The sequence below is a fragment of the Theobroma cacao genome, chromosome 1 (assembly GCF_000208745.1).
Source record: "Theobroma cacao cultivar B97-61/B2 chromosome 1, Criollo_cocoa_genome_V2, whole genome shotgun sequence".
In the NCBI taxonomy this organism is placed as follows: domain Eukaryota; kingdom Viridiplantae; phylum Streptophyta; class Magnoliopsida; order Malvales; family Malvaceae; genus Theobroma; species Theobroma cacao.
In genome coordinates this window covers 7540649-7566772 of record NC_030850.1, presented here as the reverse complement: position 1 = coordinate 7566772, position 26124 = coordinate 7540649, and the positions used below count along the sequence as shown (strand labels likewise).

At 34.1% G+C, this 26124-nt stretch overlaps 5 protein-coding genes across 11 annotated transcripts; 3 read left to right on the top strand and 2 right to left on the bottom strand.

The window, feature by feature from the left end:
* Nucleotides 26–6135, top strand: LOC18611894 (probable mediator of RNA polymerase II transcription subunit 26c). 5 transcript variants are annotated; one of them, XM_007048372.2, is made up of 12 exons: nt 27–210; nt 317–368; nt 1041–1101; nt 2757–3252; nt 3346–3414; nt 3499–3581; nt 3730–3803; nt 4313–4362; nt 4459–4492; nt 4601–4716; nt 4965–5058; nt 5152–6135. In XM_007048372.2, exons 4-12 carry the CDS (start codon nt 2872–2874, stop codon nt 5259–5261), a joined length of 1011 nt encoding a protein of 336 aa, XP_007048434.2. In that variant the 5' UTR covers nt 27–210; nt 317–368; nt 1041–1101; nt 2757–2871; the 3' UTR covers nt 5262–6135. The 5 variants fall into 5 exon arrangements, with proteins under 5 accessions (XP_017969644.1, XP_017969642.1, XP_017969645.1 ...); XM_018114155.1 differs by having other exon boundaries at nt 26–210; nt 2897–3252; nt 4965–6135; XM_018114153.1 differs by having other exon boundaries at nt 26–210; nt 4965–6135.
* LOC18611893 (putative pentatricopeptide repeat-containing protein At1g74400) lies at nt 6311–8127 on the top strand. The gene has a single exon (XM_007048371.2). It carries the CDS (start codon nt 6533–6535, stop codon nt 7964–7966), a length of 1434 nt encoding a protein of 477 aa, XP_007048433.2. The 5' UTR covers nt 6311–6532; the 3' UTR covers nt 7967–8127.
* Nucleotides 9186–16382, top strand: LOC18611892. Of its 3 annotated transcripts, none has more exons than XM_007048369.2 (8): nt 9186–9520; nt 9614–9725; nt 10499–10660; nt 14086–14132; nt 14464–14563; nt 15200–15266; nt 15348–15423; nt 16149–16382. In XM_007048369.2, exons 1-7 carry the CDS (start codon nt 9317–9319, stop codon nt 15400–15402), a joined length of 747 nt encoding a protein of 248 aa, XP_007048431.2. In that variant the 5' UTR covers nt 9186–9316; the 3' UTR covers nt 15403–15423; nt 16149–16382. The 3 variants fall into 3 exon arrangements, with proteins under 3 accessions (XP_007048431.2, XP_017969464.1, XP_017969463.1); XM_018113975.1 differs by having other exon boundaries at nt 15889–16382; XM_018113974.1 differs by lacking the exon at nt 16149–16382 and having other exon boundaries at nt 9193–9520; nt 15348–15725.
* LOC18611891 lies at nt 15820–17540 on the bottom strand. Its single transcript, XM_007048368.2, has 2 exons — nt 16458–17540; nt 15820–16191 (listed from the first exon to the last, which is right to left on the bottom strand). Exons 1-2 carry the CDS (start codon nt 17237–17239, stop codon nt 16101–16103), a joined length of 873 nt encoding a protein of 290 aa, XP_007048430.2. The 5' UTR covers nt 17240–17540; the 3' UTR covers nt 15820–16100.
* LOC18611889 (ABC transporter G family member 5) lies at nt 22915–25445 on the bottom strand. Its single transcript, XM_018118593.1, has one exon. It carries the CDS (start codon nt 25204–25206, stop codon nt 23269–23271), a length of 1938 nt encoding a protein of 645 aa, XP_017974082.1. The 5' UTR covers nt 25207–25445; the 3' UTR covers nt 22915–23268.

Genomic DNA, 26124 nt, shown 5'->3' with positions numbered 1-26124 from the left:
TTTATTTGTTATTTTAAAATTAATAATAATAATAATAATATCCCACATTATTTCACAATTTTCTCTTACTCTTCCCATTTTGATCATATCCCAGATGATATACTCATATCTCACAACTACAGTTTTTACTCCTTTTTCTGCCTTGTTAACCCAATTTTCCATACAATCGAGGACAATAGATTGCTGCTTCACCCATATCTTAAGCCGAAGGTGGATTGGCTCTAATCTTTTAAGATTTTGATCTAATGTTTATTTCATCTCATTTATTGTTCTCTAATTTTTATGGGGTTTTTCTTTTCTTGGGGTATGGATATAGTTGACTATATTGGAGAGGAAAAGAGGGAGGGAGGAGGGCTGCTGTAGCTCTGGTAATAATTTTGTCTGAAATCCTTTATTCCCGTTTTTATGATTCTTTCGATATTACTCTTACTTTCTCATCAAGAAAATCATCGAGAAAGTTTCATTTCTTTCTAAATTTGAAAAGAGAAAGGAAAACCAATGGGAAGAGCTATGTTTTGAGTTCAATTTTAGCAATCCATTTTAATCCTTATATGTGTGTTATTTCCATTACCCTGTGGTTCTGCTTCTCTATTACTTTGAATTGCCTGTCTTTTTTTGTTATATTGATTATTCATAATTATTGTTACTGTCTCAAATGGGAATTCCTCTAAATTGGTTTGTACATTTGTTACACGTCCTTTTAACTAAAATTGTTAACTTGATAATTCAGTGTTGACTTCTCTATTTATTAATTAAATTTACATGGCAAGAGTATAAACCCGCTTGTGAAGATTTTAAACTCACCCCCGGTGTATTGGATATAATCCACATAGTTTATAGAAAATGTTTTCATCCTTGTATCTACCCATTGTTTTCGGAATGGAATCTAAGGATGGCAGTGAGTAGTTTTGGATTTTTGATAGTATAAAAGGAGATCAGATTGAACTACATGCCAAGTTGTCATGCTTACTCTTTATGGTGTATATTTGTTGCCATTTGCCTTTGCATTGTTGCATATAAACTGTTTTTTAACTTTGCAGGGCAGTAAGAACGTCAAGTTTGTGGTCACCATCACCCTCAGTGCAAAACTTTGATTTGCTGGTAAGAACAAAATGATTTCTTAGTTTCTTTCAGGAGCTATTTTGATATTGTTCTTTTTTGTATCTTGCCCATGTTAGCTGTAATAAAGTTTGTGGGATAGTTTGTTGCATATACTGTAGTATTTTTTTCCCTAGTTTGTAACCACGCGAACATTAATGCTTTTATCTGCAAAGAAAACTATAATGTGAAAAAGAAAGATGTTTGTGGGTCTGAACGGTTGCAATCTCTTTGATCCAATAGGAAAAGACCGGTTTGCATCTCTAAGAAAGTAAAGTAAATAGAAACTTCCAATTAGCAAATTTATTTATTTTGCAGATTTTAGTAAAAGTGAATTTGAAGAGTATAGAATTATACGGGAATGAATTTCTTTTTTCTTTTTTTCTTTTATAAAAGACGAATGCATTTCATAATTTCAAAATTCGAGGTGCAAGAGTTGCTTTGCTTCTTCCATTATATCTCTTGCCATACATCCAAAAAGGAAAAAGATAAGTGTCATTCTCTTATCTCTCATTTGATTGTTTGCTATATTTTCGAAAGAATACATAGCCAAAAAGAAGGGTGGAATTAAGTCATACTTGTTAGTAAGGTTATTAAACTTAGTTATGCATGGTTAATCAGGAACTTCTCTTTCAAGAAGGTCTACCCATTAATGTCACAATCTCATTCTAATACCTTGTTTCATACAAAATTTAAGGGGATAGAAGACGAGCTATCTTCTATATAACTTAGATACTTGCTTATTATGAAGTTTTGAAGTGCAAGATTAACTTGGTATTGATATCATTTGAAATCATCCATCTGTTTTCAAAAATTTGAGTATTCTTTGTTTGTACATTCAATGGTTTGACTGTTTGATGGTTATGTCTATTTTTTTTCCTAAATAATAATTGTATGTGATGGGATATATGAGGAAAACAACTTCCCTTGTTGAGTTGAGTAAATTATTCATGAACTTTCACTAGGTAATTGGTAATTTTTATGCTGTCCACAGCTCTTTTGAGATAGAACAATGAGGTCTATGTTGATATTTTTCTGAACTTTCTATAACTTGCTGGCTCAAGGTCTAACTTTGGGCATATATCACTGGTTAATTTTTGCACTATGATTGTGATATCTATAATATTGCGGAGAAGGAAAATAACAAATATATGAGGACATATTTTTTTTTAATTTAACAATTTGGTGTTGAATAGGATTATTATTAGAGATGAGTATGTTGAAATTAAAGTGGATGATGAGGAAGGCAAATCCGTTTTTATGCATGAAGGAGATTTTGTGCATCATAAATTAAAACAACAAGCATGCACCTTGTACGTGGTCCAAAAATAGCAGTCAGAAAAGGAACTGACTCATTTCTAACATGACTTGAAGGATTACTTTTGAATTTTAATTAGTTGACATTGGGAAATTCAGCCTTCAGTCTTTTCTTTTTATTTTTTTCCTAGGTGATTTTTGTTTCAGTCAGATCATTTTCTTTATATTCTTGTTAGTGTTGGCTGGTATTGTTTGGTTGAAATAGGAGTTTCTTTCTTATACAATTTTACCTGTTCTTGCCTGAGTTCTGGCCTTGGTATTCCTAATGTTATTAAATTGTCAGTGTCAATATGAATTTAGATGAATGGATGGAACCTTAGAATCTGTTTCCCTTTTTGCAGCTCCAATCTTGGTTTGACACATTGTAACAGTCTTGAAATTATCAGAATACGCTCAGAATCTGTTATAGGAAGTCATCAAACGAATTAATTTCTTATTGGTTGCTATCAAATTCTGATGGATTTAGATGACTTCCGATCAGTTCTTGAAACTGCTGAGGTCGATGTTTGGACTTTTATTGACACAGCAATCCTGGTGGCTTCATTGGACTATGGGCCAGAACTGAAGCAACGAAGAGATAGAATTGTGGAGAGGCTTTATGCAACGTCGATGGTTACTCAGTGTAGAAATTGCGATTTTGGTGAGAGACCAAGTGATTATGAAGTGAAAGCCGATTTGAAGAGAGAGAGTAGCCATGAAGATAAAAGAAGAGGGGGATCACCTAATGCACCACAATCAGATAATGGGGATGATGAGCTGGATCCATACGGAGGCTTGTTTGATGATGAACAAAAGAAGATTCTTGAAATTAAGGAGCATCTTGAAGAACCTCATCAGGTCTTGGTTTAAGTTTTTGTTTTGAGACTGTGGTTGTTGATAACTTTTGGTTTGGTTTTGGGGATGTGATTTTGATTCTTGTGTGTTTTCCAGTCTGAAGATTCTCTGATTGATTTGCTTCAAAGTTTGGCAGACATGGACATAACATTCCAAGCTCTCAAGGTAATGGTTATGGACCAAATTCCTTTCTTCTCTTATTTTTATTTTACTTCATGATAATACTCATGAAATAATTGTTTCCTTCAGGAGACTGATATTGGGAGGCATGTGAACAAATTGAGGAAGCATTCATCAAACGATGTTCGAAGATTAGTGAAGCAACTTGTCAGGTTTGAAAGACCAAAAACAATGAATTCTATGTATGAATGTTCTGCTGTGCTTAATAGTTTACTTATTAATTTACTTGTGGACGAGATGTGTGAATGTTGAAAGAGAGCAGTTGAAAGCAATGTTATGATTTTGTTGTTTGTTTTCCAGGAAATGGAAAGAGATTGTTGATGAATGGGTGAGGTTGAATCAACCTGGAGAACTGGAATCCTCTGCACTTATGGGTAAACTTATCATCTTATTTTTAATGTAAAGAATTTCCCTTTTCCTTTCTGTGAGAAAATTTCAAATCTGAGATGAAGATGAGTTGAGTTTAAGGTGCTGTTTGATAAACTTAAAAAACTCAATACTGAAAATTACGTGCTGAATATTCAATTCCTCGTAAAACCTGTTTGGTTTATTTGTTAATATTAAATAAAGACTGAATTTGATTTTCTTTTTTGGGAAAAAGAGATTTATGATTTTGTGGAAACTATAATTCTTTTAGGAGTTTGATAAACTGGCATAGAAGAAATTTTAAGTAATACATAGTAACATAGAGGATATGGGGTCAACCATAAAATGTTTTACAATAGTGCTAACTAAATGTATTAAGTAGGTTCTAGCATTTTTAATAGTGTTTCATTGAAAATAATCTATCGACTTTCAAATTGATTGAACAAATGCTTTAATAATTTTCAATGTTTTATCTAACTGCGCTTAAGTTATAATCACAATTACTAATATTTGGCAGCTGATGGAGACTCGCCCCAACAAAAGCCCCCTCAAAATGGTTACCACCAGGTGAAAGAAATCCTTTTTCAGTTGATTGCTTCTTTCCCATGAAAGTTGTTGAGGATTCTATATATGATTTCTTTCTAAGATTTGGTTCTTTAATAGGTTCCTGACTTTGCATACTCTCCTAATCCACACAGTGAGTATAAAATCTAATTTATAGTTGGATTTGATCTTTGTTCCTTTCTTTTATGCATTTAATTGATTAGCTTTGTTTCCTATTGACTTTTGGGATGAGAATTCACAGATGGGAGTTCTGGCTCAGACAAGAATAATTCGGAACCAGAAAGGAAGCCAAAGCCGATTCCACCTCGAAACGAGCCTCCACCTAAACCTACTTACTCAGCACCTGTTCTACAAAACGTATGGTGTCTCTACATACCAAATTATAGCTAGTTGTGCATGTAGTATCTGTCTTTGTGTGTGCATGCTTTATTTTTTATTTGTTTCCGAGAAACAGGTGTTTTGGCATATTCCTATGATGCCTGAGCGTATGATTCTCAGGAAGGGTGAAGCCATACTTTTCCAATGAGTGAATGGTTGTGTTAGCTGTTACAGGTTTTGGTGTAAAAATTTCACCAAATTTATTTCCTGATTGGGTATTTTGACAGAGACAAAGAGAACAAAAGGAAAGCAACTTTGACTCGGAAAGACTGGCTTCAGCAAGAAAAAGGCTTCAAGAAAATTACAAAGAAGCTGAAAATGGTTTGATTTTTACTTTTGTTCCACTTACCATATTTTGCTCATTTGTCTTGATACTAATTGTTTTTGACCTGGCATTTTGTGTGCTTTTTGAAGCCAAAAGGCAAAGAACAATTCAAGTGATGGACATTCACGAGCTACCTAAACCTAAGAATGCCTTCTTTGGAAAGAACAAAGGTGGTAGTTCTCAAGGGAGGCATTGGTGATTGGTGAATGAATTTGTTAGAAAGACATCACTCCATCATGTATGCCGAAGGCTTCTGGTGTCATAAAGACACACAAAACTCATTTAGACATGCCGATGCCTTCTTAGGGTTTGCTGGACGATCTGAAGCCGGCTAATCCTTTTATGCTAAGTTTATTGAGAGAAAAGATATTCTTTTTCTGTTTTTCTTTTCGATTAATAAGTAAACACCAGGGAATAACTCATTTTTTTTGGATATACATAGTCTTCAGCTCTTTTCTTTCTCCAGGGTATTTAGCAGTGCATAAACCTTTGCATACAAAATAAGATATGTAAAATCCTTTTCCTTTTCTTTTGGGGGAGGGTGGATTGGGCAGGTTCTGGCGTGTTATTAAGTTACTTTTTGGTTTTTGTTTTTATGGATCTTTTTGACCGTATGTTCTGAAGATATGGACGATGTCCTTTTAAACAATCCAAAAGCATACCTTTTGGGTGGCCAATGAAAGAGGGGTGTGGTTGCTTTTGGTGCCAGTGAAAGTGGGGTGTGGTTGTGGAATGTTGAGATTGGTGGTGGGGTTTTGAATACCTTGCTTGCCTACCTAGCTTTTCTTTACTGTATTATTATTATTATTATTTATTATTGATTAAAACCTTTTGTTTTCTTCATGTGGAGCTGCACTGGACTTTAGGTATCTGGTTCTCTTCTAACACAATAAGAGGTTGCAGTGGATATTGCAATTTAGGTTAGGTCACTTAAGATTCCAGTCATTCTGAATTTTGGATAACTTTTTAGTTCGGATCGCTTGAAATTCGAGTCATTTGTATCCTAATTGTTAACTGTTTAAAATTAAATCCTACGAGTTGAAGCAATATATTTGGAATCAAGTTAGATTTTTTATCAATCTTAATTGCTTAATTAAGTTATACAAAATCATATCTTGTCAATTTATGATAATGCATTTTAATTGTTGTTTTTAAAGTTAATTTATCTATGCTAGTTCTTTATTTTACCATTTATTAAGAATGAAAAATAAAGAAAGAAAAATGGAAAGAAAACATTTTTATATACAGTGTATACTTGTAGAAATTGGGTTTAATTATAATAACATGAAGAATTTGTTTTCTTACTCTTTCTTCACCCACATCAACAATCTTATCTTATAATAGATCAAAGTTGTATAAAGTTAGAAATACAATTGTAATGGTAAGGAATAAGAGATTTTATAGTTTTATTATTCTTCAGGGTTATTCAAAGGCAACTGCCAGCAGAACACCTATGAATCCTTTCTCACCATGATAGGGCATTTGAAGAGACTTGTTTTAACCCAAACAAAGCTGTCCAAGCTTTCTGCACCTACCCATCAACCCAAATCCCATGTCCACACTCACCTTAAACCACCCAAAGCAAACCAGACCTTGAAACGATGCCTCGACTCCAATTGCAACACCAAAGCCATCCTTCTATTTAGAGAATTAATAAAACACAGCCGTTCTTCTATTGATAGCTTCTCTTTTGTATTTGTCTTAAAAGCTTGCACCAAAAAGCCTTTCACACTCGAAGGCAAACAATTACATACCCAACTCATAAAACTTGGTTTTCACTCCATTATTCACCTCCAAACATTACTTATACGCTTCTACTCGGCGTCAGGGGACCTTCTTGATGCACACTACATGTTTGATGAAATACCCTCCAAAAGCATTGTTTCCTGGACCGCCTTGATCTCGGCTTATGTTGCCAACCAGAAACCCCAAAAAGCTGTAGAGTTGTTCAGGAAGATGCAAATGCTCAATGTGGAACCTGACCAAGTGACCGTAACGGTTGCTCTCAGTGCCTGTGCTGATCTTGGGGCACTAGAAATGGGAGAATGGATTCATGCATACGTTGGTCGAAAACCGGAGCTCAAGGCAGACTTGAGCCTTAATAATGCTCTCATAAACATGTATGCAAAGTGTGGTGAGATAAAAACTGCAAGGAAATTGTTTGATAGCTTAGGAGAAAAGGATGTCACAACGTGGACTTCCATGATCGTTGGACATGCATTGCATGGACAAGCGAATGAAGCTCTTCAGCTTTTTGGTAAAATGGAAGAAATAAAGCAAAAAAATGGCAAGAGTCGGGACGAGGGTAATCGTGGAAGTTCAATAATTCTTCCCAATGATGTTACTTTTATCGGGGTTTTGATGGCTTGTAGCCATGGAGGAATGGTCGAGGAAGGGAAGAAATATTATCAAAGTATGAGTGAAGATTATGGTTTGAAGCCTAGAGATGTTCATTTTGGTTGCATGGTTGATATCTTTTGCCGAGCTGGGCTGCTAAAAGAAGCTTATGAGTTCATTTTGGAGATGCCAGGTAAGGCTAATGCAGTGATCTGGAGGACATTGCTAGGAGCTTGTAATCTCCATGGAGAAATTGAGCTTGGTGCAAAAGTTAGGTGCCGGTTGCTGGAGTTGGAGCCAGGACATGTTGGGGACAATGTTGCTATGTCCAATTTCTATGCTGCCAAAGGGATGTGGGATAAGAAAGTGACAGTGAGAGATCAGATAACGCAGAGAAGGGCTCCTGGTTGTAGTTCAATTGAGGTGGCTAGTGAGATCAGTGAGTTTGTCTCTGCAGATGATGATCATCCTTTAAAGGCTGGGATATGCGAAGCCCTCAACTATTTGACTGTCAGTATTAAAGCACATGGCTACTCTCCTCAAATTTCAAGCCCGGCAGAGTACTGATCAAGAGATGCTTCCAATTTGGGGCGTAGGAAGCCTATGGTGGCTTATTCTTTTATTGTGGAATCATGAGATATTGAGCAAACCAAGTGCAAATATTTAGCTTAATGATTTATTTATTTATTATATATATATTTTTGAATATATAGTTGGATACTTAACAATTGCATTAATTTTTATTTTATTTTTGGTCAATAGCATTAAGTTTGCTCAGCATCATCCACTGTTTTTGAGTAATATATATATATATATCTTATAGAAAACAGAAAAATATAGATGAACAATTAAAAAGTTTTGGATATCATATGTTACAATAATTACTCAAAACCACCACATGACTAATCAAAGAAATTACAAATATTAGAGTAAACAACCACAAGTGATCACTGAAGTTCACAATAATTTTTACTTGAATCATATGTACATTTTAAAAATTATATTTTAATCACCAATATTAATGCACATTCTTCATGAGGGAAGGCTTCTTTTGCTAGTTTATGTGGCTACAAATAAAGGTAATAGTGAAATTATTAAATCATATTTTAGGGGCCTAAACATACTTGGCAGAAACATAAAATTGTTTTGAAAAATAGTTTTGCTGAAAAGAAAAGAGAAAATGTTGTCATGGCTAAAGAATATATTTACTGAAAAATTAAAATTATTTTTAAATAATTTTCAGTAAATTTATTTTGCTTTTGTTGATTTATTCAATTTTCTCCATGATTATTCTGTTTTAACTTTTAACATGAGCCCTAAAAAAAACACAGAGAGTTTTTACTTTATTTTATTTTATTTATTGATAGAAAATTTTAAGAAAATCTTTAAATTATTTTTTATTATATTCAATAGAGTTCTAATAATTTTATTTTAAATTAAATATTTGTTTTACTAACAGTTGGTCAATTGATTAAATATGTTATAATCAAAATGTCATTATCATTTTTTATCATGTAATACTAATATAATGACATTTTATATTAAGGATAATGTGATATAATGATATGGTTATATAATATTTTCAATTTTCACATATGTGTTGCTTTATCATCACAATATAAAAAATTTATTTGATTTAAAATGATCCAATGTAATAAAAAAATAAAAATTTAATTTTAAAATTGTTTTAAAATCATTTAAGAATTTTTAAAGCATTATACATTTTTGATTTTATTTTTTCCATGTCGTTGACTGTACTTACACTGGAAGGCAATAAAATTAAATTGGTGACAATTGAGGATTCAAAAATTTAAAGTTTCTCCTCTCTTTTCCTACATTTTCCTTGATTAACAAACAAAACCAAACCTTTTTGAGAACTCCCTGAGCCTTGCTCTCTGGTCATATATTCTTGCCGACATGCCAATGGTGCTTGAAGAATTTGAGCCTATATTCGGCGAACCCAAGGTCGAATGGACGGGTTCATCTTCGGGTTCGGGTCAATCAAGTGGGTTCTTGTTCTACGTTCATTCTCCGGACTCATCTCATCTAAGGATTTGCGTCTCTGATTTCCGCGACACCACTTGGGAGTCTGTACGCTCCGTTTTGCAGCTTGAAGACATGGTCTTATTTCTTCTTCTTCTTTTTCACTTGGTTTGCTTTAATGGGTTATTATCATTGTTGTTGTTGTTTTGTTAATAAAGGGTTAATGTGCAGAGGGACACTGTTGGAATAGGGGGCTCTTGGTCTGACTTCATTCACTATCTGCTAGCCTCCATTAAGTCTGAAGATGTAAAGCTTCTTTTGGAAGCAATGCCCAACTCAAGTGGTAACCACTCCTAATATTCTTTTTTACTATCTGCAAAAGTGTAATTTTAATCTTAGCTTTGGTAGAAGTAAAATATGAGTTTCTAGTGTCCAAAATAACTATTTTAAATTAAGGATAAACACCAAATTTGCCGCCATATTTTGGCTTAATGTTGAATTTTGCCTCTGTTCGTCAATTGTGTTGAATTCTTCCACCATTCCTTTATTTGATTACTTTTTGGACAAAAATTAACCATGAAGGGATATTCCATCAAATATCCATTTACTCACTCTAAATAAGTTTTGAAGAAACAAATATTATGACGTGGAATTCTTCCAAACAAGACAAAAATACATCGTGTAACTCATCATTCTCTAAATTATTTTATATTGCCAAAGTCATAATTTTTTTTCAATTTTTTTACTAACGGTTCATCAAAAATATCTAAGAGTCTGTTAACTTTTGTCTAGAATTCAATGAAAATAAAAGTGTGGTGGTGAAGTTTAATGCAATTGAAGTACCTTGCAAAATTCAACCTTGAGTCATACTATGGTGACAAATTTGGTAATTATCCCTTTAAATAATTTTCATATATTGAAACTCTAGTTGAACTAAATAGGCTCTTAGGCTTTGCTTGCAAAGAAGGTGGGAAATTTAGACTTAGAGGAGGTAAGTATTCTTTTTAAATTTGTACTTTGTAAATGTATTACCTTTCGGCTGTAAACCCTTCAAATTTAAAATTATAGTGGAAACATTGTTCAATTGTATTTATATTTGTTCTTTCTGTGCTTCAGATACCAAATCTGCAAAGTTAGTTGCTCAGAAATCAAAAGGAATGCCTCGAATTTCCTTTTCTCTCACAAAACTCACTGGTTCTGCTGCTCCTGATGCTATGGCTAGTCTTTCACTAGAACTTTTTAAAGCATATAAAGGCGTGCAATCTCTATTTATGAAAGGTCCTCTTCTCTTTGCTCATTCACAGAATTGCTTCTCATTTTGTTACTTGTATAAGCAAATTTATAGCATTTCTTTATGTTGTTATCTTGAATCTTAATAATCATATGCTGTTTGTTATAATTTGGAGGCATATTACGGATTTAAATGTTGCTTCTTTTGCCAATACCATTAAAAAGAAAGAACTACTCTTGCATTGACTCTTAAGAACTGACTGTAGTTGTTCTAGTTAGAGAAAAAGAATAACCATTGGACATTTAATTTACATAGCTTTTATCATTAGTTATATTAAAGGTTTTGGCTAGGTGGTGAATTGATTTTTGTAACAGAAGGTGCTGTCTTTTCTTGTTTTAGACTTTTGGTCTAGTGACATTGCTCAAAACATTATTGTGGAAGAGTTTCGGTTCTGCAAATTCATATCCACATCTACTCTGCAGGCTTCTTGCATTGTCTGGGCTTTTAGGGGGCTATTAGTCAGGTTGATGTTGTAGGTAGGAGTTGTCACACTTTAGAATGTAGGAAGATGCTTGGTGCTAGGAAAAGTGCTTTTTTCCCCTCAAAATCCATTATTATGGCTACTGAGTAGAATATGCTGATTATTGTAAGTTGCCAAGATGATCACTATGGCACTGTTTTAAATGCCACCATGTGAAGAAATGTTATCTGTAGGATATCTTCCCGACGGAGGTTTTTTTAGCAAAATTGCATCTTTGTATTTGCAAATTTCATATTTACAGCCACATATTTCTTCACATTGTGTCTATTATAAATGAAGAAAGGCATTTTGACTTTTGGCCATTTGAAGAAATGCTTGTTGAGTAGGATTTTATATCATGCAATGAACCAATAGACTGCTAATAATAAGCAGCAAATAAATTTCCTAGCAAGAACCAGTTTAAAGAGAAAATTGAAGAAGAAAATGAGCAGTTTAGTTGCTAGCATAAACTCTTTGCTTTATTGTTTCAAATTAGCAAGTTTTCTTCTTCTTATTATCTTTCGTTTTGATTGTAAGCTTACTTGGGTTATGACATGCTAACAAGAGTTCATAATATAAATTCTTAGATTTATTGCTTTCAAATATAGCAAGTTTTTTCCTTATTATTTTCTTCTTTTTTTTGGTTGTACAGTTTATTTGGGTTATAACATGCTAACAAGTTTCCATGCAATACTAAAGCTTTTGTCATTAGGATTCTTCCATGGTGACTAAACCTTGTTAAAATCATGATATTTTTTAAGATTTTCTCAGTTGAAAAGATTTTTATACATAGTCTTCTTTGATCTATCACGATTCAGTTTTGCATATTATTGGTATCATAACCTTATGTGAAGTTACTTAGCCTATTTGTTATTGGATTATTATTTGGTATAGATCATCGCTCTTAAACTTGGCCTGTTCAGGCTGGCTGACCCTGACATTGCCATGCCTTGGTTGTAAATCGAGCTGGGCTGGGTGTTTATTGTCAATTTCAAAGAGTTAAGTTTCAAAAGAGAAGCTAATAAGCCATGGAGCCAACTCTCCAATTTGGTCTGTTTATACTCTTATAGCTATGTATAAATCAGTTTTGCCTGGATACTATTGACATCTTCCCCTAATTCACTACTATAATACAAATTAAGCCTAAACAAGAAAATTATTGCTTAGTTACACTTTTTATTTAATACTTACTAATTCACAGAAAGGAAAACCCACATTACATTAGTCAGTAAATAATCTAATAACAATAAATTAAATTAGGGATGATTATATTGTAAAATAATAATTAATTTATACATTACACCATTTTAAACACCTAAATCATTTGGATAGTTAATCCATGAGTACATTAAATTAGTCTTTTATTTATACTTTTTAGCTTTTCTCATGGACCATGATAAATAAGCTTTTTCTTTTTCTCTCTTTTTCACCAGTTATTTTTACTGTTTTTGGTGCACTAAATGTTTTGAATTGCACTATTTAATATTTTGATAGATTGTTAAAAAAATTATTGCATTTATGGGGACATCATGGTTCCGCCTTTGGTTGAAAGTTGAAACTGAGTTTGAGTTACATGGCCTTAGGATTGTGTTGGACGAAGGTATGTGTCAGACACATGTATGCTATCTATTTGACAAAGTTTTCAATTAATTTCAAGGATTTAAGTGTCATGGACATAAAATTTCAAAGCGTCCTACAAGTGTACAAATAATATATTTAAATCAAATTATGCAGACCTCATTAGGGTGAGCTTGACCCCATGTTCAACAACAAATGCTTCATCTCTAGGACTTTCATATTCAATGCCGGCTCACGGGTAAAGCTACCAAAGCAGTGGCTTTTGGCCCCAAATTTCTAGTGGGCCTCTTAATTTTATAATAATAATGTAATTAATTATATTAAAAATATACAAAAATTAAGATAATTTTTAAAATATTTACCTATCTCTCAAGCCTAATAAATATTTATTTTCTCTCCCTTTCACATACTTATTTATTCTCAACTATTTAGCTCATTTTTCATGTAAAAGTCAAGATAATTAATAAAATAATATATTCTCTCACGTTCTTAATTATGTGCTTAATAAATCTAAATTTTTTATCACTTCTCAATTCTTACAATACTATTAATTCTCAACTATTTCTCCTATTTCCAATCAAGTAATGGTAATATATATTTAATGATCTTTAATAGCTTTCTTTTCTTAACTATTTCCTCTATTTGCAATCAATTAATGGTAATATGCATTTAATGATCTCCAATAGTTATTTTTTTCATATATATAAACCAATTATCTTTTTTTATTCAATTTATAATATCTATTTTTGAATTCTTATTTCTTCATTTGCTCTATCTTCTTTTACCTTCAATTTTCCTTTAAAGAATACGCAGAAAACCTGTTATATTATTATCTTTATAAAGCCGTAAGCCTCATTTGCTGTTTGCAATAAGCATTCAACAATTAAGTATTCTTGTTTTAATCTTTGCAGACTTTTTTACTTTAATTTAGAGTTTATATTATATTGTTATATCGTCTCTATTTTATGTGATAGTTGATTTATTGAATTACAAATTTAATTAAAAAATTTAATAATTCTTTTTTCAATTTCAATAAAAAGGATCTCATTTGAATACTTAGCTTTAGGCCTTGAAGGTTATTGAGCTGCCCCTGTTCATATTGCAAAGAAACTCTTAATATTTGCAAATATCTATATGGTCTTTAACTCTTTGACACCCTCACACCTATTAGCAAGTGTATGCACATTATATAAAGTTTCTTAGGTTAAAAATTTCGTGAAACATATTACTGGTTCCAATTAGTTACATAGTGTCTTCATTTCTAATAAAACTTTGTTTTTTTTACCTTAGTTTTAAATATAGATGTCTTCTTTTTTTGGTAGGGTGCTATCTCCCATTCTGGAATTAATTTTTTTTTCCTTGTTTTTTTCTTAGAACAAGACCGCTGTTTACAGTTGACAAAAGCGATATCAGCTGAGAAGGTATGCATACCTTTCCTGAAACTTCTCTTTTTGGATTATAATCATTTTTATTGTTTTATTTTTCATTTTTGTATAGATAGGCGTATTTTTTGTTTTGAGTGCTTATCCATCTGGTAACAAGTGTGTTTTTAAGCTGGCTTATATTGCTATCTTTGTGCTCAAGTACCGTTGGAAGTAAGATAGTATTGCATCTAATTTAGCTGATATTCAAAGAATAGTAATATGAATTGTATGACTCATATGTCTTTATTTTTTTTATTAATAATTTAAAGTTCACCACTATGCATCTACAATAATGAGATTATTCTAAGTTATATTTTCTATTTATCAGGAAAAGAATGAAACTATTCAGAGCCAACTGGAGCTAAATTCAAAGAGGCACAAAGCAGATGTTTCTACTCCTTCAATGACAAATTGCCAAAATTCTCCAGGTGCATGTCATATTTACTTCTGCAGGAAGCTTTTTTGTTTTTTTTCCAGGTCCATTTATTAACATAGCCATCTTCAGTTTAGTAGTGAACCAATTAGAATATGATTTAGTTTGTTTTTGAAAATGTCAAGATTATTTTCCAATTTAAATGGTAGGTTGTGTATCCAAAAAAATACAAATGAAAAAACAAGGATAGTAGGTTTGCAATCAAATTTGCTTCCAAAGTTGAAGGAAGCTTCACAGACTATGGGGCAGATATAGATCAAATCCAATAATTATTGACACTTTGTCAAAGAGATGTAACTGTGGACTACAAAATTAGTTAAGATATGATTAATAAGCCTTTGTTACCATAGCAAAGTATTGATTAGGAATTGATGAAGTATTGATTGTTAAGGGAGGAGGGGAGAGTGGGCATCTCTCACTTCCTTTCTGTTAATGATCCTTTCTATGTTCCACATCTTTGCCAGTTTGTCCTTCTCTCCAAGACTCTGTATGCTACAATTATAGATATAATTTGCCTTTTGTGGTTTCTATTTCTGTTTTTGTATTCCGAAGTTTGAGCTGTTATGAAATTGGTTTCATGAGTAACTGTTTTTTTCCCCTTTTCTCTGTCTCTCTTTCAACTGGATGCCAGACAAACAGGCAGCTCGGGATCCTGGCCCAACACAAGTGACTAAACGAGTAGCACTAGCGTATCGCAGGTATTTTTCAGCATTTTTATTAGGATATGCAAGACCATTGAGTTTGTGGATACCAATGACATAAACATTTGGTGTGGACAGGGCAAAAGTGAGGGGTGTCATTTTGCAGGATAGTGAAAATGACAAAGATGGCTAGAAGACAAGACAGTCACAAATGGTATATCATACAGCAATTGTTACAATCTCACTAATATAGCCTTTTTTATTTACTATTCTGAGGTAAAGTTTTCACATATAAGGGAAAGGAAGAAGTTTTTAATTTATAGGGTTGTTTTCCTGCATTGCTAGCTTCCTGCTGTATATTGCGTAGGAAATGTAAATCTCAGTTATGTTACCGTAAAAACTTGTGCTCTTGGAAAATGTAGATACTCTGCTTCATTTCATGCACAGGCTTGTATATATTATATTTTAATTCTTTGATCAGGTGTTGTTTTCTTAAACATGCTATTTCTGGTGCAACTTGCCATTATAGCTCCATATATTTACAGGAAGTTATGCAAATTTGACTCATTAAAGATTTCAACTTTACCACATAGGAAATTTGGAAGTAGCATAAGCAGTAAAAATAAGTCAAAAACATTATTATTGTTTTTCTAAGATATGATTTTGGGTCATACAACAGGGATAGTCCTCTCCTATTTGGCAAATTTCTCCTTTCAATCTCAAAATTCGAACCTGAGGTCTTCAACTTGGAGTCTCAAATACTGAGTTCTAAAGGATGGGGTGTCCCCTTGAGGCTAATGACATTCTATATAGGAGACGTTCCTTCTTGTTAGGACTGTTCTGTTGTCTCTACTGCTAGTAATAGCAGATTTGCTACAGCTTTATTCTCTTTCAGATAATGAATTCTTCCTGTCTCTTGGGTTTGCTTTTCTTGAAAAGGAAGAATAGCCAGCAAGCCGGCAAAGAAGTCTTGTTAGCGTGCCTGCATGATGATTATCAATTGTTCAAAATGCTGTTAGTACAACGAGCCAGTTATTGGTCTTGTAGTCAATGTGAACCTGGATGAATCTACTGAATTCTTGATCAGATATGAAGCCTAAGATTTTATTGTATTTCTTTTGTTAGGGCATGTTAGCCTCAATTATTTGGAATAACTCATGCCGTTATCAGCTATACTTGCCATTGGCAGTGAGTGAGTGCCCTAACGTTGTTTTCAGAAGATAAAACTAGAAACAGAAAAAGAAATACCTGCTTGTAGTGCTGTTGCTGCTATCAATGCTATTGCTGCTGCTTTTATCATCTCTGTTTTTATGATTCCTCCGGGTGAAAATCCTTTTAAGCCACCGTTGCTTTTCGTCAGGCTTCCCAGATCCCTCAGACGATGGACTAGGGGAAACCTTGGAGCTATTTTCAGCCTTCGATTTCTTCTTGAAACTTAGAGAACTTCGGAAAAACATCTTTATTAAGAAACTATCAACCTCCATACTTCCACTTCTGCTTATGGAACCGGCCTTTCTTTTCTTCCTTTTCTTCTTCTTTTGTTTCTTTGTCTGAGCTTCTGTTTCAGAACAAAAGTTTTCATCTTCAGAAATGGCTTTCCCTTTGACCTCCTCTGATGCGTGTTGTTCATCAACCATATCTTTCAAAGAAAGCTCGTAGCTAGACTCGGGCATGTTACGAATCATCTCCATGAGCTCTTTTCTACCTTCTTCGATCGCTTGTGTTCGTGTTGCAGGGGAAAGATTACTGTAAAAATAGTTGTTTGGAAGCAGAGGAGAAGCATCTGTCACCTTATTGGCTCTCCATAACGGCGAGGAGCAATCGCCAAACCTTTCCTTCACACATGCTTGAACTTGAAACTCAATTTCACACCCATCTACGCTGCTCAAGGTGTCATAATACCAGGTTTTACGTGCCCTCCAGAAATCAAATTCAATATCCCCTGTTCCATCACGATTGCTATGTATCTGATAGGCAGGATTGAATGAAGAAATCTGGTTTTTGGCAACTTCACGCCGGTGATGAAGCATGATTCTGCTAAGGACCGAGTGAAGTTGGAGTTGGGATGTGAGAGGACAGAGATACGAGAAGTTGTTTCAAAGGGAAAGCATGATTCTCTTCTGTCATTTTCCCTATAGAAGTTAGAGGGTGCCTAAAGTCATTGCCGTCCCAGATGGGATACTAGTAAGCTGTAAAATTTCCAATTTTTCTCCATATGTCATCCTGCAATCTCTTTCTCTCTCTCTCCCTTATAGAAAAATTCTTTATTTTGACTCTTCTGCTTTGATTTTATATGTGGTCATGGACATTGCCTACCCTATTCACCGCAGACCTCAAGGAAGGCATGCAATGCAATGGCTTCCGAAATTGTCAATAAGGACACGTTGGAGCAAGATTTAGTCCCAACGAATTCATGGTTAAAACATGAGCAATCAAGTTTTGGTTTTCAATCTTGCAGAGCACGCATGTAAGCTGGCAATCAACATCTGCCCCTCCTGTTGCAGCAAAAAGGGTAACTAAGTAGAATCCTATTTGTCTGAAATTCATAGACCACGTGTGCTCTAATACCATTTATATTATATTATATTAATGATATGTTATGATAAATACGTAATCTTAATTAATTAATAATATTATTTTTGATTGAGTAATCAATCAATAGACATTTTAGCATGAGATAACATTAAATGTGATTGCATTTGAACATTTGATTTATTAAATAAAATCCATATCTTCTTCTCTCTATTCTAAAAAAATTATTACGTGACTCATTAAAATTAATTTATTCGAATAAAAATAGACTTCTTAGTGCAAAAAGCTTATTAGTAATTTAATGGTGTGTCTTTTTACAATTTGAAAGTAGTTTTTTGGGATTAAGGGGGTGCTTTCTTCTAACAATCGGTTTTCAATTTATGTTGTGTCATACGCATCATTGGATTCATGCTTTTGGAGCTCTGAATTGTTTTCTTTTTTTTTTTATTTCTTTTATTTTGAAATTTGTATTACATCTTTGGCTTCTTTGCCATATTTTAGGTCAAATTCTTTTGTAAACTAGTGGCAGCCAGGTAGCGATGTTATTGACCAAAGGAAAGTCTTTGCTCTTGACTCATATTTGGTGTTCACCCGTGTGGAAAACGTTCATATTCAAAGTCAGAGAAATCTGAGTGCACACCTAATCTATAATTATTGGTTGCACTTAAAAAAAAAATCTTTTAGGGTGTATTTACTATTCTGTTCATGAAAAGTTTGAATCAAATTAAGTTTATCAGAGAGAAATCTTTAGACATATAAAGATGAATATTAATTAAAATATATTTTTTTATACAATTATAATAGGTATGCCCATGTGTCATAGCTCTCACTTCATTAGAAGGTGAGATGACTTTTGAACTTACAAGTAATGTGTATTTATAACAAGTGATATCAAAATTTAACTAACTCAAGACTTTTTATTTGAAATTTAGAATCGAGGTAGGTTTTAAAGATGGTTCTTTTTCCTCTACAAATGAAAAAGTTATTATAACGAGAGCTTTGTATAATTGTATGAAATAAAATGTTACGAAACTCATAACAGTAAGAGATTAAATGAGTTTTAAAATTTTTTTTATTGAGTTATAATAAAATAAAGAGTATAAGTGATTAAGTAGGATTGGTTTAATTTAATACATAGAATTAGAGAGGTAAGGGGCGTTTAATGCTATTTTTTGTTTTTTGTGATGTTCATGGAAACAAAGGGTCAGAGTCAAATATTGTGCCAGCTAATGCACGGAGGACATGGCTTTTTCTCTTGTAGGTTGAACCAGACCCTCCCCTTTGAACAAGGAAGAGGTACCCACCTCAAAAGCCAAATGTGGAAACAATAAATAGGTTGAGCTAGGCTATGATAGACCGTCCTCACTACCTCGACAAGTTCAGAATTGGACTAACATTTGCAAGCCAAATCAAATATATATGTTAAAGAAGATAACAACTCAAAAGGGAATTTTGATTAGATCACTACCAATATTTGTATATCTTTAAAATTTTGTTATATTTATTAGTATTATCTTTGGTTATCCCAACTATATATCCTACGTAATTTGACAATAATTTATTGGTCCAACTTGAATTATCTCCTTTATAGATTCATTGGTATATCCATGAAACGATAGCCTCATCTTGGAACTATAGATTCATTTATATCCATGAAACGATAGCCTCATCTTGGAACTACGCAATAAACTATTAGGTTTGATAAATAGTTGGGACAATAACAGTGGATTGCATTAATTTGAACAATTCAATTTTTTTTATTATAAAAGAATTCATCGACAGTAAAATTTTAAATTTCATAAATAAATTTATATAATTAATATATATTTATTTTCAAATTTCAATTAAATCGAAGTTGTATTTAAGGGTTTAAAAATTATTGGCTAAATTTTGTTTATAGATATTACCTTTTAGTTAAATTTTATATTAATGTTGTTAATATTTTAATTGAAAATTTTATTGATTTTTTTATTTTGGTCAAAATACTTCAGTAATTCTTACGAAGTGGTATTAAAAAGTTTAGAAATTATTGGCTCAATTTTGTTTATAAATATTACCTTTTAGTTAAGTTTTATATTAATGTTATTAATATACTAATTGAAAATCTTATTGATTTTTACATTTTGGTCAAAATACTTCAAAAATTCTTGTACTTATACATTTTCTCCAAAACCTCATCTAAGCACAACAAGTTCTTTGCCACTTGCTCTAGGCTCTTGTCTTTTATTATATATTGTTTTTGTTTCTTTTTTTCTTTTTTTTTCCTTTTTTTTTTTCTTGTTTTCTCCTTCTCTTCTCACCTTTTCCCTCAAGGACTAGCTGCAAGTCATCGAACGTCGTCGTCGATTGTCGGTCAACAGTCACTGGTCAAGGTCATGGCATGGCATGTCCGGTGATCGTCGATCGACGTCCAATGATTGACGATTGGCGACCGACGACGACGTTTCGATCCGGAAGAAGGAGAAAGGAGAGAAAGAAAAAAAAAAAAAACAAAAGCAATATGTAAATAAAAGTAGGTGGTAAGAAATTCGTTGTTTTTACATAAAGTTTTGGGTTTGAAACTCTACAAGTATTTAATATTTTTAGAGAAAATAAAAAAGAGATACATATCGCTCTCTTATCATGCAACGTGCCACCCTATGAACAGACTATGTGATATGACATGGATGGATGTTGAAAGAGAGTATGACACGTGGTGCCTTCCTTGACATGCCACGTGGCATATTTACATCAATATGTTAGTGCCACGTGACATTGTCATATTAACATGCCAAAATAAACATTTTCAATCCATCTCACATGTCACATCAAAAAGCAGTGTCATATCAATGTCATGTTAATAATAATATTAGTTTTGTGAAAGATAATTTCGGAAGGAATATGTTAGAGAGATTAAATTGAAATAATATCTAAAATTAAAAAATTAAATTGTTATGATTTTTAGGAGAGGGACTAAAATGAAGAAAATGCATTAATACAGGGACTGCTAAGATATTTTGACCTTTACATTTTAGTTATATATTTTATTAATCTTTTTTTATCTAAAGATTAACCAATTAATTCTTTTCCAAATAATCCATATAAAATTTTCTCTAATAAAACTAATAAATAAAATTACCCCTCAAAAAAAAAAAAACCCACCAAGCAACGGGCAATTATTAGAAAACGCGGGAGGCAACGGTTATTTAAAATTTGTTGTAAAGAGCTACGGCAAACAATGGTAAAGTCAGAAAATCATATTTTCATTTGAACAAATGGTCATGAAGATGCGCAGAAAACCAAAAAAAAAAAACCCAACCCAACATCCTTTTTCTTTAGAATTAACTGAATGGCAAAACGTGGATTTGCTGAAACAAATTGCGGGTTATCTCTCTCTCTCTCTCTCATTGCCTGAATCCTCTGCCTCTGTTAATCTCTTGGATTACTCATACATCCAATCTAAGTTTGTTCTCGATATCAGCAAATTCCATTTTGCTTCAGAGACTTTTATCGTCAATTGGCTCATTGATGTCTATGGGAAATGTGGCTCCTCGATGTTATTTGATAATATGCCCCAGGAGTTTTTTTTTCTTTGAACTCGATCATAAATATGTAACTCAAATGGGGTTTCATTATGAAGGTATGTGGACTTTGGGTCGTTACCTGAGCATGATTGGTGCTCATGGAATTCATTAATGTCAGGGTTTGCTTTGCTCCGGAAGATAGATTCAAAAGAAGCTCTTTGTTATTTCGTGAGGATGCATAGAGAGGGTTTTCTGCTTAATAAATGCTCATTAGGTAGTGGTAATGCATTTGGGCGGAATTAAAGGACGTGAAAATGTGTGCTCAAAACCATGATTTGATATTGAAAACTGGATATTTGTTTGATGTTTATATGGGGTCTGCTCTTGACATGTAGGCAAAGTTGATGAGTGGGGAACATGGGACAGTAAAAGATCATTGCACACGATATTTTAATAGGTGAACGTGATGTTTATACTGGGTCTCCTGTATCAGCACGGATCATGGTTTGGTATCGTGAAGATCATTATACTTGCATGGTTGATTTCCCTAATCGAGCTGGCTGCCCCAATGAAGCAAAGAATTTGATAAGAGGCAATATTTCTTGAAGCCTGATGCTGCTGTCTAGGGGATCTTGCTTGGTGCGTATAAAGTACATGGCAACATTATCTTAGGGAAGTATGTATCGGGAAGCTTTTACAACTTGATCTTGGTAAGTAGTAACCCTGAACTAATGTTCTTCTCACATTCATGTATCATGTATGCTCACCTTAAAAGATGGAGACTTGTTATTTTAGTAAGGAAGCTGACTAGAAAGCGAGGAGTTATCAAGCAACCTGGTTGTAGCTGGATTGATTAATTTCATGGTGAAAGGTATAACATATCCTTGGAAGAGGATATCTGTTTGATTCTCAAAACTCTTGCAAGATAACTGACGTGAGCTTAATATGCTACATACTGGTGATCAAGAAGCCTATGAGGAGCAGAGTGATCTGAATCATCCTTACACCAAACAATTTGCCATCTAGAGCTGTTGTTCGGTAATTGTTTTTTAAAAGTGATTTTGTTCTAAATGGTGACGCTGCAGCGTCACATGTTCTGAAATTCCTCAGATCTTGCTTTGTCTATCTCTCACACACACTATTAGATTCTTTTCTCATAATAGGAACAAGAGGAAAGAAACAGAAAGAATAAATATTTGTTCCAAGGTTCTCCACCTCTTGTGTGAGAATAAATATTTGTTCCAAGGTTCTCCACCTCTTGTGTGGGATAACCTTGATTCTAACTCGAGCCAATTATATCTTCGTGTGTTGAGTAACCATTGTCCTTTCTTGGTAGCATGTCCTTGAAATAACTTACTCTATTTGTTAAGGGTGTCAAATGGGTGGTTACCACTGTGTCATATACAGGCCTGGGTCAAGTTTTCCAGCCACTTTAATTTATACTCGAAAACCTGACCCGCCCAATGCCCAGGTGGGTACGTGGGAGCTGGTAGGAAGTTTTACCATCCCTAAGTCCCATTTGGCCATGCTGGCATTTTAGATGCCATGTCAGTTGACACCTGGCTACAAAAATCTTTTATTTTCTTTCAAAGGAACCCTATCAAAATTCATTAAAATTAACTTTTTTTAAAAAATTGTGAAAATCAAATAAAAATATATAAAATGGGATGTAGAGAGCAATAATTTTTTGCACACATTGAACTGTTTTCTCTGGCAGAGATCAAATTCAAGAAGAGTTGTACATTGTGGCTTGAAAAAAAAATAAAACAAATAGACAATACTAAAACAAGCCTCGAAAACAAGAGAAGAGGAGGGGCAGGGGGGCTAGGGGGGGGTTGAGGGAACATGTTAGAACAATTTGCAGGTGGCTATTACATTTCTTTATCTATAAATCTCTTACTAACATTATTATTATTTTTTTGTCCCTTTGGCTGCTATCTTATGTAATTCCAAAATCATGTGAACCATCTTGTTACCATACACGTGAGAGAGAGAGAGAGAGAGGGAGAGAAAGAGAGGATTCTTCAAGAAAGTGCTGCCCTGAGACTCCTCTGCGAGCATCTACATCTAAGAATGACATAAGATACGAACCTGTAAACCAAGATGAAGCACACCATTATGATCACATTCCTCCACCTGCTTTCTTCCCCATACCCTTCTTCTCTAAGCACTGCCTCTCCAGTCACCAAGCAACTTCCGAACATGTACTCCAAGCACTTGTCTGATTTTGAGAACTCGTTTATCAGAAACCCTTCGAAAGGATACTTAAACAGAGATATGTAATGCATGAAAACCCAAAACTTGGGAATCCCATGCTTTGATATGAAGTAGCCGGAGAACAGAAAGAAGGACCCCATCACGCCGGATATCACTGAATTCCCAACAATGAAATTAGGCACAAGAGCACTGAAACACACCACAACTGAATTTGCGGTATAGAGAATCAACCAAATCAACAGCAGGAAGTGCATGAATGCCATGAAACTTGGATTTAGTCCCACGAGCCAGTATAATGGAACTGAGAATAAAATTGCTAGGATGAGTAGGAAGGGTAGATAAACAAGCCCGTTAGCGATGGCGTATGATGAAACTCTGTAACTTCCACATGAGGTTTCCTTCATTAGAATCTCCCTTTCTTGCAAAAAGATTGGCAGTGCTTCTGTGGTGCAAGAAAGCAAGAATGTCAATATAAATGCAAACAAACCCACTTTTTCCTGTGCTCCAGGAAGATCATCCTTGACATTATGAAAGATGGAGCCTAAAACAAGCCCGGATATCAGCATTTGAATTGTCCTGCATGCAAACAGCTCCTTGGTTCTGAAAATGTTTTTCGAGAACCTATGGGTGAGAACTATGGTTTCCTGCAACCTTGAATTGGCAAAATCTCTTGGGAAGTCAATCCCAACATTGACAATATCTTCGTCGACAACCTTGGATTGCTGAAATAGCTGTTGAAGGGTAAACTTGCCACTTCCGCTCTCAACTTCTTCGCCTTTCCTTTGGAGTGATGGAGCAGAAAGCATCTGTGCTTGCACTTCTTGCTGTCTCTTTCGCTGTTGTTGAATAGCTTCAATAGACTCGATGGCAAATTCAATCATATTAACATGACGAGGAAGCTGCAATCCAATTTCCCTCAAATTTGCACCAAGCTGATCCAGCGTACCTTGATGCAAAACTGAGCCATTAGCCATCATAAGTACAGAACTGAATAACTTCACAATGCGAAAACCGGGCTGGTGAATGCTTAAAATTATTGTTCTTCCCCTGGTTTCGGCCATGACCTTGAGCTTGTCAATAATTTGGAGTGCAGATGTGCTATCAAGACCCGAAGTTGGTTCATCAAGAATTAGCACTTTCGGGTCATGAATCACATCAACACCAATAGAAACCCGGCGCCTTTCTCCACCAGATATCCCTCGGACCCTATCATCGCCAACTCGAGTCATGGCTACGTGGCCCAATCCAAGTTCCTGGATCAAGGACTTCACCCTGGCGCTCATCTGAGCTTGAGGAAGCCTTAAACGTAACTTGGCACTAAACATGAGGGTTTCTTCAACTGTAAGGAGGGGAAAGAGGTTGTCCTTCTGGGTGACATAGCCAGAGATTTTCTTGAACTGAGCCTTATCAATGGGGCTTTGGTTGACGAGAATGGAACCACTTTGTGGGGTGAGCTTCCCAGCAAGGATCTCAAGTAGGGAAGATTTTCCTGCTCCACTTGGACCAACGATGGCGAGGATTTCCCATGGTTTTGCTTTGCAGTTTACATCCTTTAAGACATGTCGGATTCCAGGGCATGCTTCTTCAAACTTCGATGATGGCTGTTGTTGTAGTTCTTGATCAACTTCTTGCTGCTTTACTTGCTGCTGGTTTTTGTTGAAGATTTTAAAAGGGTTTTCTCCCTTTTGTCTATAGATCCTGTAGTTGATACCAACCACCTCAATCTCACAACCTTGTTTCTTCATTGAAGAAAGCTCTCAGATTCTTTTTTTTTTTTTTTTGCTCTCTCCCTCTCTCTCTCAAGTTTACTCCCCCACCTTCTCTCAGCTTCAACTTGTACTGAAAATAAGTACCAGAAAAATTCCAATTATTTAAATGTAAAATGCTTCTATTTTATTCCAAGGTTTTGGCCTCAACTTATCAGTGAAACTAGGTGTGTGGAGCAAATGGTTTAACTCAAACATGCTGCAATGAAGTTTGTTCTTGAATTGTTTACGTCGTTTCACGTGCAAATGTTCTACCTAGATAAGCTATTACTCTCTGTTATCTGTCATGAAAAATTTGTATACCTCACGTGGTATACATTTTAAGTACATTTTGAGATTTAAATTCTAATGAATCAAACATAGTCATGGTAATACAAGAAAATTTCATTAACATAATCATTAGTCTTAGATATAAATGTATCTTGTTTTCGAGTATACACATACCTGAGAATTATAGGAATTAAGAAAGTAAATTGCAAAGGCTGATACGTACGTATCACTAGCAATTCGGGAAGGCACCTGCATGTAGGACCCTGGGAAATTAGACAAAAAAAATCAAAACAATGGTCCCCATCGACTCTCTAACTTGTGGCTGTAATCAAATTAAACCACAGTGGTTGAAAACGAAAGGAATTCCTTTCCAATTATATATATATATATATGCCTCAAATTCTCCAGATTAAGATCAAATCAGTAACATCTTTGTTTATCCAAAGCTATCTTAAAAGTCAATGAGCAGTGCTTTATTAGCTGATAAACAGAATGAAGATGTTTGCAAGAATTCAATCATGATGCATGGCGTGGGTTGAATAAAAGCATATACCACCTAATTTCTTTGCATCTGTTTACATGCATGGCGCGGTTAGATCCTTTGAGCTCCATCTTTTTCTGTGATAA